This window comes from Macaca thibetana, chromosome 11, assembly GCF_024542745.1.
Source record: "Macaca thibetana thibetana isolate TM-01 chromosome 11, ASM2454274v1, whole genome shotgun sequence".
Taxonomy (NCBI): domain Eukaryota; kingdom Metazoa; phylum Chordata; class Mammalia; order Primates; family Cercopithecidae; genus Macaca; species Macaca thibetana.
Window position 1 is genome coordinate 112,438,308 of NC_065588.1, and position 20,629 is coordinate 112,458,936.

The following is a 20,629-nucleotide window of genomic DNA, read 5'->3' on the forward strand; positions in this document are numbered from 1 at the left end:
AGAGTGAAAGATAGAAAACTCAATGAAAGCCACTGTCAATTTGATTCTATAGTGAAACATTCAGGACTTTCTCAGAGAAAGCCTCAGCTAAGCAATATTACTCGTCATTGCCATGCAGCAAATATCAACTCCAGTGTTGGAATGGCAATTTATAACTTACGTAAGACAGTCAATGTCATTCAACCCATGATGTATTTATAAGTTAATGTATTTATAAGGATTCTGACACATAAATATTATTAAGCACTTTAACCTAACAAATAGTGCTCTTCCATAGCCATCTGTTCTATGGGACAATTACAAAATATGATTTTGTTCAAATGCTCAAACTACTTGCTATCTACAATACTAATAAAAATAACATATGGAGAATTATTCAATTTTAAAAAAAAAACTTTTTAAATTTCCATTTAAAAAATTCAACTACAGACTATAAAGTAAGATACTGCAGGCCTGGCATGATGGCTCACGCCTGTAATCCCAGCACTTTGGGAGGCCAGGTTGGGCAGATCACCTTGAGGTCAGGAGTTCAGAACCAGCCAAACACGGCAAAACTCAGTCTTTACTAAAAATACAAAATTAGCTGGGCATGGTGGTACATGCCTGTAGTCCTAGCAGCTCAGGAGGCTGAGGCAGGATAATCACCTGAACCCGGGAGGCGGAGGTTGCAGTGAGCAGAGATCACACCATTGCACTCCAGCCTGGGCGACAAGAGCAAAACTCCATCTCAAAAATTAAATAAAAAATAAAATACTGCAAAAAGAGAAGGAAAGTACATCACTGTTTTTTCAAAATGCAGTTAATAAAGAATTCAATGCATCAAGAAAATATTTCAAATGTGGCCACATCCTGTCCTTAAAACAGTATCCTATAACAACATCATGTCATCATGTTTTCCTATGTGTTACAGGATACCAGGGAGTCTTCCTAGCATGCAATGGTGCTAGACTGATCATCTTTACACAAACTTCTATTACATTCATTAAATCTGCTCACTGGCTTATTCAACCAATATGTACCAGGCACTACATTCCAATTTTAGTATATGTGCTGCCAAAGCAGGCACATGTACCAGGCATTACGATGGTCCTGGAATTACAATGATGGGCAAAAGTCAGATGCAGTTCCCACCCCCATACAGTTTATAAACTACTGGGAGCTTCTATCTAAGTCCTATTCAAAAACCCTCTAAGATCCCAACTACCTATGAAGGCCAAACTGCTTGGCCTAGTGTTTAAGCTCCAACAGGCCCAAATGTTCATTTTCAATCAATTTCTCATGTTTAACTCTTCCCCAATACACATTTCAAAATTCCCTACTCTAGATCCTTGAATGTGCAGTTACACACACATGCTTGCCCTGACATAGCTATATATCCAAATTCTATCTACCCTTTAAGGATATTGTACTCAAAAATCAACTCTTCAAGGCTCAGCCTCTTACATAAAACTCCAGGAATACCATGGGCCCCACATAGGAAACTTTACTTTCTACCCTTTAACAATGCTCTGTGTGTATATGCTATCTCTTCTACTAGGTTCTCGGCTCCTGAAATGTAAAAATGTTTCCGGTTCATTTCTGTATTTTACATAGCACCTAACATAATATAGGCTCAAATAAATGGTGGTAATTTTAAATATAAGAGATCATTTAACAATGGTAACACCTTACCATTTGGGGTTTGTTGTTGTTATTGTTTTGTGTTGTTTTGTTTTTGAGATAGTGTCTCAATCTGTCACCCAGGCTGGAGTGCAGTGGCAAAATCTTGGCTCACTGTAGCCTTGACCTCCCAAGCCTAGCTGATCCTCCCACATCAGCCTCCCAAGTAGGTGGGACTGCAGGCACACACCACCATGCCCAGCTAATTTTTTCATTTTTTGTAGACACGAGGCTTTGCCATGTTGCCCAGGCTGGTCTCCAATACCTGGGATCAAGTGATCCTCTGGCCTCAAGCAATCCTCCCACCTCAGCCTCCGAAAGCGCTGGGATTACAGGCATGAGCCACCAAGCCCAGCACACCTTACATATATAAAGCTTGAAAAGTACTTTTTAAAACATCCTCTCATACACCATTTGACTGTTACGACATAATACTATAATTCTAAATGTGTGGGCAACTGAACTGAATCAGTACTGACCCCAGGACATCCTATTAAAGTGTTTTTGCTATGTGCTAAGCTAGCACATTGTCTCAACCATACTGGGAATCAAATAGATATCTGTGTATATTGGGACTAATCACTGATATTGCTATATTTAAGTCATTTAATCTTTTTTTTTTTTTTACAAAATGGTATGTGATTACTGGGGATGAGGGGGTACTTTTAAATTTGTTTCAGGGCTCCAACTGAGTTCTAGCCTTTACCATAGGGATGAGGATAACTGCTCCCAGCCACCTCTGTTACCCAAATCAAGTGCCCCTCTTTGTTATACTCTTCGTGAAACCAATAAATGGCATGACAAATGTTTCCAAAATAGGAGTTATTGTCAACAAATGCTATTTCCTCCCTAAACAATCAGAGTTGTATGTAGTCTGCCCAAGGATGCCAAGGCAGGCAATCTTTTTATTATAAATATCTACTGGGCTACTTTTAAGATAAGCTAAAAAATACAGTGCCTGAAATTTAACTCAGAGTATCTAAATTTTTCTCCTTTAGACTAAATATATTTCAAAGTGAATAACATGCCTTACTAAAAATAGCCAACAGCAAAGCAGTTTACATTTAAACAAGTTCAAGATTACCTGTGAAAAATAAAAAACAAACTTAATGAAGAAACCTCATGCTGAATAGGTTCACACTTCCCTTATTCAAGCAGTCTTTCCACAAATATTTGCTTTTTTTCTCTTGTGTCAGAAAGCCTTCAAGATTAGCAAAAGTCTTACTTAAGTCCCCCAAGTGCTAGCAAAGTCAAAAATAAAATTTTTAAAAAGGAAAATATTTTGCAAGACATTATATAAATATGAGGAAAAGACTAACGACGACAGATTTGTGAACACTCTAACCTTCCTTTTACCATCATATACATACAATCTTTTTCAACACAAAGCCACTTCATCTTTATCTAATTTTTATCTTATTCTTTTTTTTTTTTTTTTTTTTTAAATCAAGCCAGTTCTGCTGCGTGATTAACTACAAACTGCAGGGTATTATTCTACCACAATACCCTGGCAACCAGCTCATATTCAGTTACACTATCACAGCACAAAAAAAGGAGAGGGAGAGAGAGAACTAATTGTATGATCATGTGGATATTGTAGAAGCCCTTTAGTTCAATCCTAGATGGGCCTCAAGAGGATAATGCTTATTCTGTTGAACTCACTGCCAAATCCCAATATGAAAGTGCCAGGATCAAAACAAGACCCAATTATACAAAGAGTGCATTTTATCAACGTCGGGTTTATAAGAAATAGGTATGTGGCCCTCTACTTGTGGAAAATTGTTCAAAAATATTTACACAGATGGAGCTTAAAGAAAATTATGGAACACTTGCTAGCCATAATGATATTCAATGAGAATCTCTTCAGGTAGCATCCGGACAGCAGCTCAGTCATGAAATGCTTAAAGAAACAGAATCCAATTTCATGATGTTCTAGTACTTAAAACAGATTTCGGCCAGGAGCGGTGGCTCACGCCTATAACCTCAGCACTCTGGGAGGCCCAGGAGGGCAGATCACTTGAGGTCAGGAGTTTGAGACCAGCCTGGCCAACATGGTGAAACCCCCATTTCTACTAAAAATACAAAAATTAGCCGGGCATGGTGGCACGCATCTTTAATCCCAGCTACTTGGGAGGCTGAGGCAGGGGAATGGCTTGAACTCCAGAGGCAGAGGTTGCAGTGAGCAGAGATTGTACCACCACACCGCAGCCTGGGAAACAGAGTGAGACTCCATCTCAAAAAAAACCCAACAACAGATGTCTACAGTATCTGGATTTTTTAAGAGGAAAAAAATATTTGTTATTTCTACCATTAATTTTTTTTAACCTTAGGCCTAAAGATACTTATGGCTGAGTATATCAACTTTTAATTTCCATTTGCTCAGCCACCGTAAAACAATACCAAGTGGAAACCATCTGTAATTACGTTTTCAAACAATTATTCACAGAAAGTTAAGCACAGAGATCTATATATCAGTTTAGTCTATTATACTTTAAGCAGATCCAGAGACCATAAAACAACTCAAAGGTAGCCTCCTGCTTCACCAATAGTTTTCCCATTCTTTTGCTATGTATCTCTGATTTTTCAGTATCTGGGCTACGACAACAGATATCTACAAAGAAAAAATAACGGGGAAAGATAGCAGGTATGTAATTCCAGCTTATCAACTACCTCAGTAAGATACAGGAATATCTCATTTCATTGCGCTTCACATTATTTCGCTTCACAGATGGTGCACTTTTTACAAATGTAAGGTGTGTAGCAACCCTGTGGTGAGCAAGCCTATCGGCGCCATTTTTCAAACGGCATGTGCTCAATTCTTGGGTCTCTGACACATTTTGGTAATTCTTGCAATATTTCAAACATTTTCATTATTATAACATCTGTTATGGTGGATCTGTGATCAGTGATCTTTGATATTACTATTATATTGTTCAGGGGCACCACAAACCACACCCGTATAAAACAGCGAACTGAACCAATTGATCACTATTGTATATGTTCTGACTGCTCCAGGACTGGCTCTTTCCCATCTCTCTTATTCTTCTCAAGCCTATTTGCTAGAAACAATATTAAAATTAGGCCAATTAATAACCCTACAACGGTCACTAAATGTTCAAGGGAAAAGGAAGAACTGCCCATCTCTTACTTTATATCAAAAGTGAGAAATGATTAAGCTTAGTGAAGAAGTCATGTCGAAAGCCAAGATAGGCCGAAAGCTAGTGCTTTTGTGCCAAGAAGCCAAGCTGTGAATGGGAAAAAAAAAAAATCTTGAAGGAAATTACAAGTGCTACTCCAGCGAACACATGAATGATAAGAAAGTGAAACAGGCTTATTGTTGATATGGAGAAAGTCTGGATGATCTGAAAAATCACACCAGCCACAATATTCCCTTAATTGTCAAAGCCTAATCCAGAACAAGGCACAAACTCTCTTCAATTCTACCAAGACTGAGAGAGGTGAGGAAGCAAACCTGGGAGCTAGCAGAAGTTGGTTCATGAGGATTAAGGAAAGATTCCATTTCCATGACATAAAGGCACAAGGAGAAGCAGCAAATGCTGATGGAGAAGCTGCAGCTTCTCCATGCAGAATATCTTGCTAAGATCATTAATGAGGTGAGTACAATAAACAACAAGTTTTCTTTATTTTTTTCTTTTCTAGAGACAGGCTCTTACTACTGTGTCACTCAGGTCGGACTGCAGTGGCACTATCACAGCTCACTGTAACCCTGAACTCTTGGGCTCAAGTAATCCTCCTGCCTTAGCCTCCCAAGTAGCTGGAACTACAAGGCGAACAACAACCATGCCCAACTACTGTTTTTCTTTTCTGCAGAGACAGGGTCCCACTGCAGAAGAGGACACTCGTTTATGACCACCAAGATCCATTCCCCACTTCCTCCTTCCTAAGAAAACCCTAGTTTTATTTTAGGGAATTTTTATTTCATCCCCTATATAAAATAATGTGAACAGTACGACCAACCTAATGCCATTTATACACGTCAACAGTGAATTTGTTCATAAGCAGAAGGTGTTATTCTCTATAAATGTGTAGCTGTACTCCACTGAATTTTAATGTTCTAAAATGTAACTCTTTCTTGAATTATTTAGGCCCTAAATAATTAGGCCCTAAATATTCTACCAATATTTAAACCTTTTCTTCGATCTTCCACATTCAGATTCTTACCTCACCTTCCCTAAGAAATAAAACTAAGAAAATATTTTACTAAGAAAAAAAAACACCCTTTACCTGTATCACTACGCCATCTTAATGTTCAACAATCTCTTTTTTTTAATTTTTTTTTTTTTTAACAGAGATGGGATCTCACTATGTTTCCCAGGCTGGTCTCAAAGTTCTGGACTCAAGTGATCCTCCCTCCTCAGCCTCCCAAAGTGCTGGGATTACAGGCATGAGCCATCGCACCAGGCCACAACAACCTCTTCTAAATCTTAAGGTTTTCTAAGAAAGTACAAGCTTTTGAAATAAAATATACACAAACGGTGAGAGGGGGATCAAACATGGCTACACTTAAAAATGTTAGACTAAACACTTACCTACAAGACACGATGTATTAATCATAAAAATTACTCACATTTCAAAAAAGAATATAATATACCAAATAACAGTTAATCTAGTGTTAAGACAATTTTCAACCGTATTTGTTCCAATGGTGACTCTAACACCTCATTTAAGGGGATTTTACTCAGGTTTACTTTATATAAGTAGGTGATTTCATATCAACACAAAACGTTAGGTAGATCATAATAACTATACTTCCCAACGAACTGAAAATTACAATTTTTCTTACCAATTGCTTAATTTTCACATCATTAGAACATAAGCCCTTTACATGCTATTTCACCACAATCTCAGTATAAATGTCTCATTTTTCATAGAAAAAAACTAATTACATGGTTCAGTAAGTTGCCTGTGGTAACACATCGATTTTACTTACACTCAAAAGTTAGACTTAGCTTGTTCTCTCAATTTCAAGCATATTTACCTTAATAATTTTATCTAATTCACTAGATCTTTTTCAATTCTTTGTCTGAAAGAACTGAGATTATCTTACCATAATTCTACAATATGAATGTATTATTTACCAAAGTCTTAATGAGTATGCTATTTTTTCTTTAAAGTATATAATTACATATTAAGTCTAACATTTAATAAGTAGGCACTAGAACCATTCAGATAACCATCACACAATGAAAAACTTAGGACTTTATAGCTTTGGCAAACTCATTCTTTCAAATACAACAGAAAAACAGAACAGTAATATAATTATTAAAAGAATCAGGAAATTTACATCAAAACTTGAATAATTCAGATCCAAGAAAAATAAAAGTATACTTTATAAACTACTTAGACCTAGCTACCATTTACCACTGGATATGTGTTTGTCCTGAAAGTACTTGTTGCTCATGAAATACAAATATGTTTTTCACTATTATCCACAAAATAATGACAAATATGAAAGGTAAAGTAGCTGAGGATGATGGCTCACACCTGTAATCCCAGCACTTTGGGAGGCCAAGGCAGGAGGATCACTTGAGGTCAGGAGTTCAAGACCAGCCTGGCCAACATGCAGCCCTACTCAAAAAAAAACACAAAAAATTAGCTGTGCATGGTGACAAGCACCTATAGTCCCAGCTACTTGGGAGGCTGAGGCAGGAGAATCACTTGAACCAGGGAGGCGGAGGCTGCCATGAGCCGAGATAACACCACTGCACTCCAGCCTAGGCAACAAAGTGAGGCTCCATCTCAACAACAACAACAAAAAAGTAAAGTGAAACTTACTTTTCAGCTGCACTGTGATACCAATCTAAAATACTACAAATCTACAATGCTGTTGTAAAATGGTATCATTCCTGTTATCAAAATCACCAGAATTCTACACTTGAAAAATAAATAAATCAAAGTACTATTAATATGACTCCTTTCCAATTCAGTCAGTGATTAATTTCAATGACTCACAAATTCAACACCATTAAAGAAAAAAGATATAAAAACAGAGTGAAAATGAGTCAAAGATCAGATTTTCTCCTTGAAATTTTCAAAATGAATGACATTTTACCAAGAGATAATTTCATTCCTGTCAATTTTATATCTAAAATAGTCATTATTTTTACAGAAAGCAACTTTTTAATTTCAACTGATAAATTCATGTATAATATTGATGAAATTATTTTTACCATTTAGTTAAGGATAACCAGAAACCATCAAAAATCAATTGAAAGTTCACAGACTCTAAGATACACAGTAATATATTCCTACATACTTTATTGTCTATGATTTTGGAAAATTCAATGTCAACACTTCTCTTTTTAGGTATGCTAAGCGACAGGGGCTATTCATTTTCAGAGCGTGACACTGCCATTATAATTTGCCTTTGGCATACCTTCAATATTTTTATTCTCTTCTCCTCTTGAACTCTGCTGTGACTTAAGAATGCAGTCTTCATCTGATTTCAACTGATTTTCTAAAAGCAGGTGATTCCGGAAGTTTTCAGTTGGTTTAAACAGGCTCAAAATTAGGCTCTTTTGAGGAAAGAGATATTCACACAATCTCCAAGTTTCATCCCAAATTTACTTAACAATTACAAAAGGAAAGGATATCTTTACACTGGAGAAATCTGGCAGACACTACCTTAATCAAGTGATCAAGCTCAGTACCATCAATATTGAGACAAACTGACATGACATGTTTCTGATGTAATGCCATGGAAAGTACACATCATCTACTCAATATTCTTGCCGAAAATGTTTATCCTGACTCTAACTGTAAGAAAACAATTAGACAAATTCAAAATGTGGAATATTTTACAGGACAACTAAACTGCTCCCTTCAAACAACATCAATATCATTGATTCCCAAGACAACTTCAGGAATATTCTAAATGAGAGGCCATCTAAAAATGTGTGATCCTGATTGTATTCTGCATCAAAGAGAGAAAACTATAAAAGGTATTGCTGGGACAACTGGGGAATTTGAATAGGGACTGAATATTAGATAATTTAATTATATTGACATTAAATTTATTGAGCACGACAAAAGTGCTCTGGTTATGTAAGAAAGTGTTTCACTTCAATGCTGAAGTATTTAGGGGCAAAGGTCCATGAAGTCTGAAAACTACCTTCAAATAGTTTATGTGGCAAAACAGGCATATGCATATAAGTGTGCAAATATATTTATTTAAAAATAAAAAGCTAGGAGGAGTGGAGAAGTTAGGTTCTTGCTTGGAGTTATCTAAACAAAGGTTTTATCAATCCCACCATTTGGAATTGTAGACTGTAATCTATAGATACAGATTATAAAACTAAAAAAATTCAGCCTTCCCACACTCCTACAAAATGCCCAGTTGCAATCAGTTCAATAAACAATAGTACTAGTACCTTAAATTATCTTACGCCGTGGTCACTGTCAGAAAACAGATCCATTTTTCCAGGCTCTCTTATGTCTAATGTTTTTACAATCGCCCACACCTCCTGGCATAGGTGGCAGCACTCTCAAAAACAGAAAAAGCTATATTTATGTCTCTAAATTCACAGCAAAGGGTAATAACTGCCAATCTACCCATGCACTGACAATAAAACCAATTGAGAAGACTTCTGATACTGTTATAGGGATGATCATTTTTAGAGTTGTACAGATGTATTCTTAATTTATATTTGTCTAATAATCAAAAATAGAGACAACACAAATTTTAAAATTGTAGACAGTCTATATTTAGTGCTAAATATTTTTGGTAGAAAATATACCAAAAAAATTGGCTATTTCTACCCCCTTGGGAATTAAAACCAGAAATAATATGCCTTATTTTAACTAGGCTTCAATATCCTCACATTATCAAATCATTAAAAATTTTCACAATCTGATTATAAGTCAATCTTCTGGAAGTGCAATACTGCACTACATTAGAACCTCATAAAATAGGTTTCATTAACTGATTCAACAAACATTCTGAAGCACATACTAGGCTGAATCTGATACTTCTCCTTCTGGAACAGAGATCTGTAATGCTTTGGGGCAAGCAATCAGCAGTTCTGTGCTTGCTCTCTGTACTATTTTGGGTTTTCCAGATTGCATGTGTTTCCCACCACTAACAAACAGGCAGTGAATTGGCCAGAATATTGTGTTTATTTAAAAAGTATTTGTTGCCAGGTGCGGTGGCTCACACCTGTAATCCCAGCACTTTGGGAGGCTGAGGCGGGCGGATCGCTTGCGGTCAGGAGTTTGAGATGCCTGGCCAACATGGTGAAACTCCATCTCTACTAAAAATACAAAAATTATCCGGGCATGGTGGCACACACCTGCAATCTCAGCTACTCAGGAGGTTGAGGCAGGAGAATTGCTTGAACCTGGGAGGCAGAGGTTGCAGTGAGCCAAGATTGCACACTGCACTCCAGCCTGGGCAACAGAGCAAGACTCCGTCTAAAGAAATAAAAAAAGGTAAGAAGTATTTGTTTGGTAAATGAGGAGAAGTCCATTCAGCACACTGTATTAATCTCTAAAACTTAAATTAAAATATAGAATTTAGTCAAGTCAAAACAGCAAAGGTATAATAAAAGTGTTAAAGACTATTAATATGAATTATAGTATATAATCATTAGTATTTTTAATTTAAATAAATCTGTATCCTGAACAGAATATTTAAGTTTATATTCTAATTTAGAATTTTAAAATCACAATATTATGGTTTCCCTGTACACATTAATGCTGTATATTACTAAATTAATCTTCCTAATTGTATCTCTTTCCTGATCAGAAACCTTTAACTCCTCAAAATCTATCAAATTAAGTCCAGATTTCTTATCCTTGGTTCTGTGTACTCCACACTATGACCAACGTACTCAGCCTTTTAGAGGGGAGACTATTTCACTCCTACCCTAAGACCCAGGTAACCTGTTCTTGCCACAATTCATTCGCAGCCTGTAGGTCTTTGCACAGTAGCAGTAGCAATAGTTACAATTATAGATTAACTGCTATATATGCTGCTCTAAGTACTTTTAACTTTTCTTAACCTCATAACCTAATTCACAGTGGGAAAACTGAGGCACAGTTTAAGTTAAATAATTAGATTAAGAATACACAGCTAGTGATCATGCAAGCATTCAAACCCAAGCAATCCGGAGTCCATGCTCTGAATCACTACACCATACATATTAGCAATTCCCCAGACAAGAGCGCAAAAGTGTTTATTCAAGTGACAAGGACAGACTATAAATGTGTTATAGTCTTCTCTCAGACTATTTCACAGATATTTCAAGCAATTAAACAAAAAGTATATCATAAAACTAACTTGTGTGTGTACCCTGTAGGATTATTCTCATTTTATGGGGTACTTTATACATTTAAATGCAAGATGGTTGCTTTGGTATTATATCTCACTGTGAGGTTTCTTGGTAGGACACTTCTTGGAATACACTATGAAGACAAAGGGAAATGCCAAATAACATAACTAAAAAGCAATTTAAGAAACAGTAAAATGTCCCTATTTTTAAAAGTTACAAATAACGGTAATGCCATGCTTAATTTAAGCTGGCTAACAGGATTCTGCTACTATTTATTTATTTATTTATTTATTGAGATGGAGTCTTGCTGTGTTGCCTAGCATGAGTGCTGTGGCATGATCTCAGCTCACCGTAACCTCTGCCTCCCGGTTTCCAGCGATTGTGCTGTCTCAGCCTCCCAGTAGCTGGGATTACAGGCACCCACCACCATGCCCAGATAATTTTTGTTTATTTTTACTAGAGAGAGGGTTTCACTATGTTGGCCAGGCTGGTCTCCAACTCCTGAACTCAGGTGATCCTCCTGCCTAGGCCTCCCAAAGTGCAGGAATTACAGGCATGAGCCACCGTGACCAGCCAGGAAATGCCAAATAACATAACTAAGAAGCAATGTAAGAAACGTAAAATTTAAAAAATGTTACAAATAATAGTAATTTCATGCTTAACACTGAAGCCTGCTAGCAGGATTCTGCTACTATTTATTTATTCTATTTTTTTGAGACAGGGTCTCACTGTTGCCCAGGATGGAGTACAGCGGCATGATCTCTGCTCACTGCAACCTTGGGCTCCTGGGTTTAAGTGATCCTCCAGCCTCACTCACCCGAGTAGCTGGGATTACAGGCGCAGGTCACCGTACCTGGCTAATTTTTTTTTTGTATTTTTTGTAAACACAGGGTTTCACCATGTTAGTCAGGCTGGTCTCGAATTCCTGGCCTCAAGCAATCGGGCCCCCTCAACCTCCCAAAGCGTTGGGATAACCAGCATGAGCCACCATGCCCAGCCTGTAATTTATTTTACCCAAAATAAAATGACTCAACTATATTAGAGAATGAAATAGATTCTAAAATATCCCCACTTTGTATGGCTATCAATTAAAATATTCTCTTTGTATCCTTCAGTTTTTCATGACTGCTATCACATTTCCCCTTATTTGAAACAAAGTTGTCTTTATGACACTTATTTTTCTAATTAAGGCTAGATATGTTCTGTTATTAGGTTGAACCATGTATTACCTTCTTCAACTACTTTTATCTACAAAAATGGACACTTCATATAAATGGATCTAAAAACTTGCTCAAAATTCATATTAAAAAGAGCAGACACAGTCAATGAAGTTATAAGTATTCCATTACTGTAATACTTTCCCAGTAGAATACAAAATATAAACAGCTTATACCACTTTCAAACTTAAAAGAAAAGTAATCATTCTCAAGAGAAAATGTTCACAATACTACATTAGAAAATTAGAAAAAGTGTATGGTACCAATTTCATTTACACATAAAACATCTAAAACTCTCTCAGACTTCAGTATTTTTATTTCTTTGTTCTCTCCATATGATGATTCTATGTTTTCCTAATTTTCTAATTTAAATGTAGCGCTTCTGGAATTTTTAAAAAATCTAAAAATAATTCAATCTTTGCTTAACTCTTTATCAAAAAATACTGAAGATATTAATCTACACATGCAATCTAAAGCAACTATACCAAAATTTAAATGCCCTATCCCTTTGTTAACTCAGTAACAAAGCCCATGAAAAATAACAATAATTTCATAAGCTATTTCTAAGAACACTGACAATTTTCTTTGTTGGCATACATAAATAATTTTATTCTATGGTATCAATTAAATAAGCCTAATTAGCAGTTGGGTTTGGTTTCCTCATCATTGCAAAATGACATGTACCACACTAACAAAGAGCAGACCAAAAAAGCTAAAATGTAAGAGATTAATACAGAGAAACAAAAGATGACAGTCAGAAACAATTATGAAAAATAAGAAAGACACTTTTTTAAAAAGCTTTATACGTCTCTACTACATGGGAAAAAGTTAAAAATATGTTTCCATATTTTAATGGACAAACAAAAATGTTGTGATTATCTTCTAGGCGACATCTTATTTTTAAAATTCTGATAAAACAGAATCCAGATGTTCTGAAACTCTAATTTTACCTAAGTTAACTGCTAACTACATAAAACAGGCTTTGGGATGAACATTAAGTTCTGGGATTTTGCTGATTACCCAGCTAAGCAAGCAATGTCACCTAGAATGGGTTCTTATATTTATAAACCAAATACCCTAAAAAACACCAGAATAAAGGTCTGAGCTGAACAGACAAATGGATCATAAAGTAAACAGCTCAATTAGTCCATTGTGGTTTACCGCCCTCTGGCTGCTGTGGCAGGAGATATCACAGATAAAAAATAGTTGCCAAGAAAAACCAGCAAGGTGTCAAGCAAAAGTTGGCAGGAAATCCTTTAGGCAAATGTAAAAGCTTTAGAACAGAGCCTCGAAAATACATTAAAGTTAGCTTTACTCCTTCCTTTAAAAAAAAAAAAATTAAAAACATCAAGTAACAGAACATTTCAAACACGATCTGAAATTTTTCAGCCACAGATTAACACAATATAGTTTGGAGATAATAAAAGTTGGCTCTAGGAGACTAAGTCAAAAAGAGTTAATACACTAACTGAAGATTAGAATTAGTCTTGCTTTAGAAAATCCCTTGGCATACTAAATAGAAACACGTAGAAAGGTAAAAATTTTTACCAGAAATTCAAAGACAACTGATAAAATTTCCTGCTTATAAAACTGTGGTAAATATATAAAGCAGCTTAGAAAAATGAAATTCTTATATTAATTCAGTTTCCAGACATCAGATGCAATCTGAAGCTAAAAATCAGGCAACACTGGAGCCAATGTTCCCTGGAATCACCAAATTACATGAAAAGCAGAAATAAAAACAAGAGAAAATTTGCTACACCAAATTCAGACCAGATCGCATATATTCATCTTTCCTCAAAATACTATTCAATGTAATCTCACAATTTTGTCCAATTAGGCTCAAAACTAAATTTCTGTATCTCTCCAATTTTCCACCAAACAGTTCAGCTGGCAATGAACCATAACAACCACAGTACAAGGAAAAAAGCAATAACTGTTCAATTCACTGTTTTGTTAGTTACTCACAATTCACTATCATTTAAAAACAGTGGATCTTAGCCTGGTTTCCACCCCACCACACCCAGGAGACACAATACTCTCATTTAATTTAAGCAGTGGTTCACAAGGTTCTGATTCTCAGCATAACTGGAAAAGGACAAGAGTTAGGGAAAAAAAACAGGGATAAGAGGAAGAGGGGTGAGAATGTTCCTTTTGAGAGAGATATCCATGAAACACTTAAAATCTTGCTTTTAGACAAGTCTTAATAATCTGTTTGAAATTTACCAATGTTCAAAAAAATATGATGCAAATAATTTTTAAGAAAAAAACAGAAACCTTACCCTGCAGTTCATGATGGATTACACCCACTAGGTTGGGTTCATCTCCCCACCAGAATATCCATAACTCTTTGCAATCTGGTTTGACATCACGACGCCATACACAAAGCAGGTTAGCTTGCAGACAGCGGATGAAACTTAACAGAATTGGATCATCTTGGGCTGGGGCTGAAATTATGGGTCCACAGTCCCCATGCCCTCCAAAATTGTACCTACGCCATTTGATTCCCGTGAGTTCAGCCTGGAAAAAGACAAAAAATTGTAATTGTTTTCTCTTTTTACTTACAGACCACCAAAAACAGTCTTCCATACAGAAAAGCAATTGTGCTAAAATAAATATTTACATGAAACTTCATAAGATTCCTCCCAGTGAAGAACGTATGTCAAATCTTCTCAAATTTTAAGGTGGGAGAAAGTTAATTTCTATCAAGATTTCTACATAGTTCTTTACATTAAATACTAACATAAAACAAGCTGATAATCACTATTTCCTGTTGAATCATTTGTCTAAACATTTACTAAAAAGTCCCTATATAGAAAACTACTCTCTATGTTATCATTCAATACTCAACTCACAAATTATATTTAGAAATCAAGTAAGATTTTAAAAATAAGTTTGTATAAATGAAATTATTTCTTTCAAATAATTTCTTCCCATCCACAAGCTACAGTTTCAATCCTTTTTTAATTAGGGAAGCAGTTAGCATGAAGCATGAGAGTGTTTCATCATGAACACCAAGTCTACTTAGGTAGAAGCAATTAAGAAAACTGATGCAAAGTTATCAGAAATTTATTCATGTTTTTTAACATGTAGCAAACAGAAAAGCTTTGCTTCTGTAACAATTCCCTAATGTAGTTTGGTCTTTTATTTTTTACACACATTGCAACCAGCAGAGAACAGATACTGTATCTTTGTTCTATTACATATGTTTACATTTCAAGATTTCTTAAATCTTTAAGAGCTAAACTTCAAAGAGTGAACACAAGCGAAAGCGAAATAGTTAAAAAGTACAACTATATATTGAAAACTACTAGTAAAACAGATTCGCAATTTAATTCTGTACCAAACAGCCCAGGAGGTCCTTGCATTGAATCCTTACTCATGCATCTCCTTCCGCACAAGGTCAATTATTTTTGTTAGCAAGTTGTTTACAAAAAAAACAAGTACCACTCAGTAGAAAACAGCCATATCTTCTACTAACATAACTGAAACATACTAAAAGTGCTAAAGCAATCAATCACTATAATGACCACATTTAAGAAAAGGAAAAATCACCTTTCATTTAATCCAAATTAAAAAGGTTTTGCTTCAGGTCGAGCACAGTGGTTCATGCCTGTAATCCCAGCACTTTGGGAGGCCTAGGCGGGCAGATCACAAGGTCAGGAGTTTGAGACCAGCCTGACCAACATGGTGAAACCCCGTCTCTACTAAAAATACCAAAATTAGCCGGGCATGGTGGCGCATGCCTGTAATCCCAGCTACTCAGGAGGCTGAGGCACGAGAATCGCCTGAACTCGGGAGGTGGAGGTTGCAGTGAGCTGAGATCGCGCCACAGCACTCCAGCCTGGGTGACAGAGCGAGACTCTGTTTCAAAAATAAAACAAAAAAAAAAAAAGATTTTGCTTCAAAAAAGTTACAAAAATATACAAACTAAAAATACCTAAAATTCACTAACTTATATTTTACACTGAGATATGCAAATCTAAATTTTTAATGAATATGTTTAAGTAAAAAGCCGGCACTGGCATCGTTTAGGGTTTCCCTGTATGTTAGTTTCCTCTAAATATAAAAGCACTACATGGCCAATGTAAGAAGTTCAGAAGTAATACATCATAATCACGTTATAATAATCATTAGCATCCTACTGTATATGTCCTTCCTCTTTTTCTGTACATATACGCTTTAAAGTTGGAACCATATTGGATGATTTATATCTTATTTTTTCACTTATTTTTATATATTACTAATTATTCTTCAAAACACACTTTTAATGTTTGCATAATATTCTATTCATTGTAAAAAATATAATTTAACCATTCCATAACAACTGGACAATCTTCCATTTTATTTCCACTATTGTAATTACTATAATTGGGTAACATCCTTGAACACTGTTATTTTCCTGATTATTTCCTTTAAAGAGATTGCTTAATACTGAATTACCAAAGAATATGAATATATCAAGACTCATGATGAATGCCACCACATTACTATTCAGTTAACAGTCTCCCCAATACAAATAGCCACCTCCCAAATTGCATGTCTTTTAAAATATCTGCCAATTGAATAGAAGGGTATGTACTTCTATTAATAGGTAGCCCTTGTTCTGCTAGGAGGAAATCAGTATGTGGTATCACATCTTTGATCAGATGGGGCCACCCTTCCTGGGTTTGGGTCCCAGCTCTGTACTAATTCATTGGTTCAATGAGTCAGTATACATATGAAGCACTTAAGACAGTGTCTGGGACATAGCAAAAACTGTAAATGATATTTTCATTATACCAGTAGTAGTAGTACTATTTCTTTCACTTTGAGTTGTCTGTTCATACACTTTGTCCATTTTTCTATCTTACAAGTTCCTTTTTTTTTTTTTTTTTTTTTTTTTTGAGATGGAGCCTCGCTGTATCACCCAGGCTGGAGTACAGTAGCACGATCTCGGCCTCCCGGGTTCAAACAATTCTCGTGCCTCAGCCTCCTGAGTAGCTGGGATTACAGGCGTGCACCACCACACCCAGCTAATTTTTGTATTTTTAGTAGAAACGGGGTTTCACCGTGTTGGCCAGGCTGGTCTCGAACTCCTGACCTCAAGCAATCTACCCTCCTCGGCCTCCCAAAGTGCTGGGATTATACAGGCGTGAGCCACTGTGCCTGGCCAAGTTCCTTTGTTTCTTCAAATAAAAGCAATGTGTGTATTTTAATCAGAAACCCTAACATCAATCTTTAAACATCAAAGAAGGAAACAAAAATAAAAAGTTGAAATCCAAGAAGGTAAGCCGAAGACTAACTTCTTTTATCACCTAAGCTAAAGAGTATTCTGTGCCTAAGAGCCTTGTGGATGAGGCTGCGCCAACAGGCCAGGCGCAGTGGCTCATGCCTGTAATCCCAGCATTTTGGGAGGCCAAGGCAGGCGGATCAAAGGTCAAGAGACGGAGACCATCCTGGCCAACATGGTGAAATCCTGTCTCTACTAAACATACAAAAATTAGCGGGGTGTGGTGGTGCACGCCTGTAGTTCCAGCTATTTGGGAGGCTGAGCCAGGATAATCGCTTGAACCCAGGAGACGGAGGTTGCAGTGAGCCGAAATCAAGCTACTGCACTCCAGCCCAGCAACAGAGTGAGGCTGCATCACAAAAGAAAATAAATAAATAAATAAATAAATATGAATCACTAATAACCTTATTTAAAGGGTTAGAAAATTAGTATCAGAGTTTTAAACATCAGATAAGTCAGTCCCCATGAAAATCTATGCACAGTAATTTACTCACTACAACACTTTCACCTGTAATATCCGGCAGTAGAGGAGACAAAATATTTAACATTGTTTTAGGAGAATGGTTTCCTAATCCTAGTGCTTCCACTAACTGCCTATCAGTACATCTATGCTATCAGTGGCAAAGGGAAGCTGCTACCACCTGCTCTATTTTTACAAAGTTGTTCTAGCAAGTGATATCTTACAAATGCAAGTGACACAACAGCAATGCTACAAACTTAAACTCCTCCTAATTCAGCTAAAACAGTTCCTTTAAAGTTAAAACTAAATATCATTATACTGGTCTTCATGGAAAAATGTAACAATAATCAAGCCTAAAAGAGGTAACTAAGTATAAAATCGGCGTTCGAAGATTTAGCTTTAAATTTTGAATTAATGTTTGGTAAAAAACAGCTTAATGATATTGAAACAGTTTGTCCAAGAAAAAAAAAAAAAATCCCATCATGGATGTTTATTCAATTAAGAGTAAAACGTCTTCACAGACCATGATCATATTTATAGTTAAAAAATCAAGTGCACTCCAAGTTCTATTTTTTTTTTGTTTGTTTAGTTTTTGGTTTTTTTTTTTGTTTGTTATTTTTTTTGAGATGGAGTCTTGCTCTGTCTCCCAGGCTGGAGAGAAGGGGTGTGATCTTGGCTCAATGCAACCTCCCCCTCCCGGGTTTGGGTTCAAGTCATTGTCCTGCCTCAGCCTCCCAAGTAGATGGGATTACAGGTGCCCGCCACCACACCCAGCTAATTTTTCTATTTTTAGTAGAGACGGGGTTTCACCATGTTGGCCAGGCTAGGTTCAAACTCCCGACCTAAGGTGATACACTCGCCTTAGCCTCCCAAAGTGCTGGGATTACAGGCGTGAGCCACGGCGCCCAGCCATACTGTCTCAATTTCTGACTAATATTTATCTCTAAAACACAAAATTCTTTACCTAATGATTTCAAAATTTTAAAGCAAATCTTTAAAATAATTCTAGATTCAAAATTATCCCCAAACACAACTATTTCTCACTGTCAAAAAACAATCCTTAATTATATCTAAGTATTAAACTACATGGTTTCTAAAATATAGAACCAAAACGATGAAATCAAAATATACAAAGAAGGAAACCCATATGCACATTACGTATAATAACCACCATCATTATTTACCAAGCATCTACTTAACACCAGGGACCATACGAGTTTTCATATATTATTTCTAATACCAAGCACCATACTAGTGACTTCCTATATAATTTATAAACTTCACAACAGACAGCTAAAGAAATTAGGACTCAGAAAGGTTGAATAATTCTCCCAGTGCCACACAGGTAGCAAATGGCAGATCCCAAATAAAACTAGACTTAAGCTGTAACTGAATTTAAAGTATAAATTCTCTCCATTCTGCCATGCTATTTCGTAAGGCAAATGGTAAAAATTAGCCCTAGAGGATTATAAAATAGTACAAAGAAACTGTCATCAACTCAATTTAGCAATGACTAGAGCTCATGGACATACTTTCTAATTTAAGAAAGTTCATGGGCCGGGCGCGGTGGCTCAAGCCTGTAATCCCAGCACTTTGGGAGGCCGAGACGGGCGGATCATGAGGTCAGGAGATCGAGACCATCCTGGCTAATACGGTGAAACCCCGTCTCTACTAAAAAATACAAAAAAAAAAACTAGCCGGGCGAAGTGGCGGGTGCCTGTAGTCCCAGCTACTCGGGAGGCTGAGGCAGGAGAATGGCGTGAACCCGGGAGGCGGAGCTTGCAGTGAGCTAAGATCCGGCCACTGCACTCCAGCCTGGGTGACAGAGCAAGACTCCGTCTCAAAAAAAAAAAAAAAAAAAAAAAGAAAGTTCATGAATCTTTCTTTAGTCTTCCTGAGGTATTAAGAAAACTGGTATAAGAGTGCCCACATATCATCCCATGAATAGAATAAACTTTTATTTCACTCAGATAATTATATGCCTTCTTTTACAAGTTACCACTATAAGATGGTATCTACATAAACTAATTCTTAGATAATATGTATAACGAACCAACAAAATCATTATTCTGATAGCAAGGGAGGCTGGAAGGAAATCTGCTCAGCAATGGCTGGCATGTAATATAGGGGTAGTCACTGTTCTCAGAAAATTGAACTTAACCCATTTACGTGGGAGGATGTAAATTTTTTTGTGAAAAATCAGACCTTGGCGATGACCTTGAGCAGTAGGATATAAATAACTCCCACAAGTTTAGCGTTCCAATAATGGAACACTAGGCGTAAATGGGTTAAGTGGCAGATACTCCCCTGGCCTAACCAAAAGACCACTACAATCAGTTCCGAACAGTTCTAAATAGATTACAACAAAACAGGGATAAAGCACTTCCTAACTGACATAAATGTGATTCAAAGAAAATTTATATTGATTCTTAGTGTCCTATTCTTCACACACAATATGTAGGAAATGAAATCATTTATTTACAGTGACCCATAGCAACTAGATCCCTTGTGACCAACAGCATATACTTGCAATATGGCTCCTCAGAGTTAAAACCACATTCAGTGATTAATGAACACAGTAAAATCGAGACATTGATTAGAATGAACCCATGGTGTAGTATCATGGAAAGAACACTGGCTGGAAATCAGGAGGTCTAGGTTCTAAGGCCTGGTTTTTCAACCGTTTACCTAAGCGATGTTAGAAATCTACTCTACCTCAAGACACCTCAGA

General features: G+C 36.5%; 1 protein-coding gene across 3 annotated transcripts in view; it reads right to left on the reverse strand.

Annotated features, from left to right (window-relative positions):
* The window catches only part of MED13L (mediator complex subunit 13L), a 320,312-nt gene that overhangs the window by 264,606 nt on the left and 35,077 nt on the right, over window positions 1–20,629 (reverse strand). For 2 of the 3 annotated variants that reach the window (XM_050748556.1, XM_050748557.1), the window contains exon 2: window positions 14,449–14,686. In XM_050748556.1, the coding sequence (XP_050604513.1) occupies window positions 14,449–14,686 (238 nt within the window). Of the gene's footprint in view, window positions 1–14,448; window positions 14,687–20,629 lie in introns of those variants that run through there. The other variant, XM_050748559.1, reaches the window with a different exon arrangement.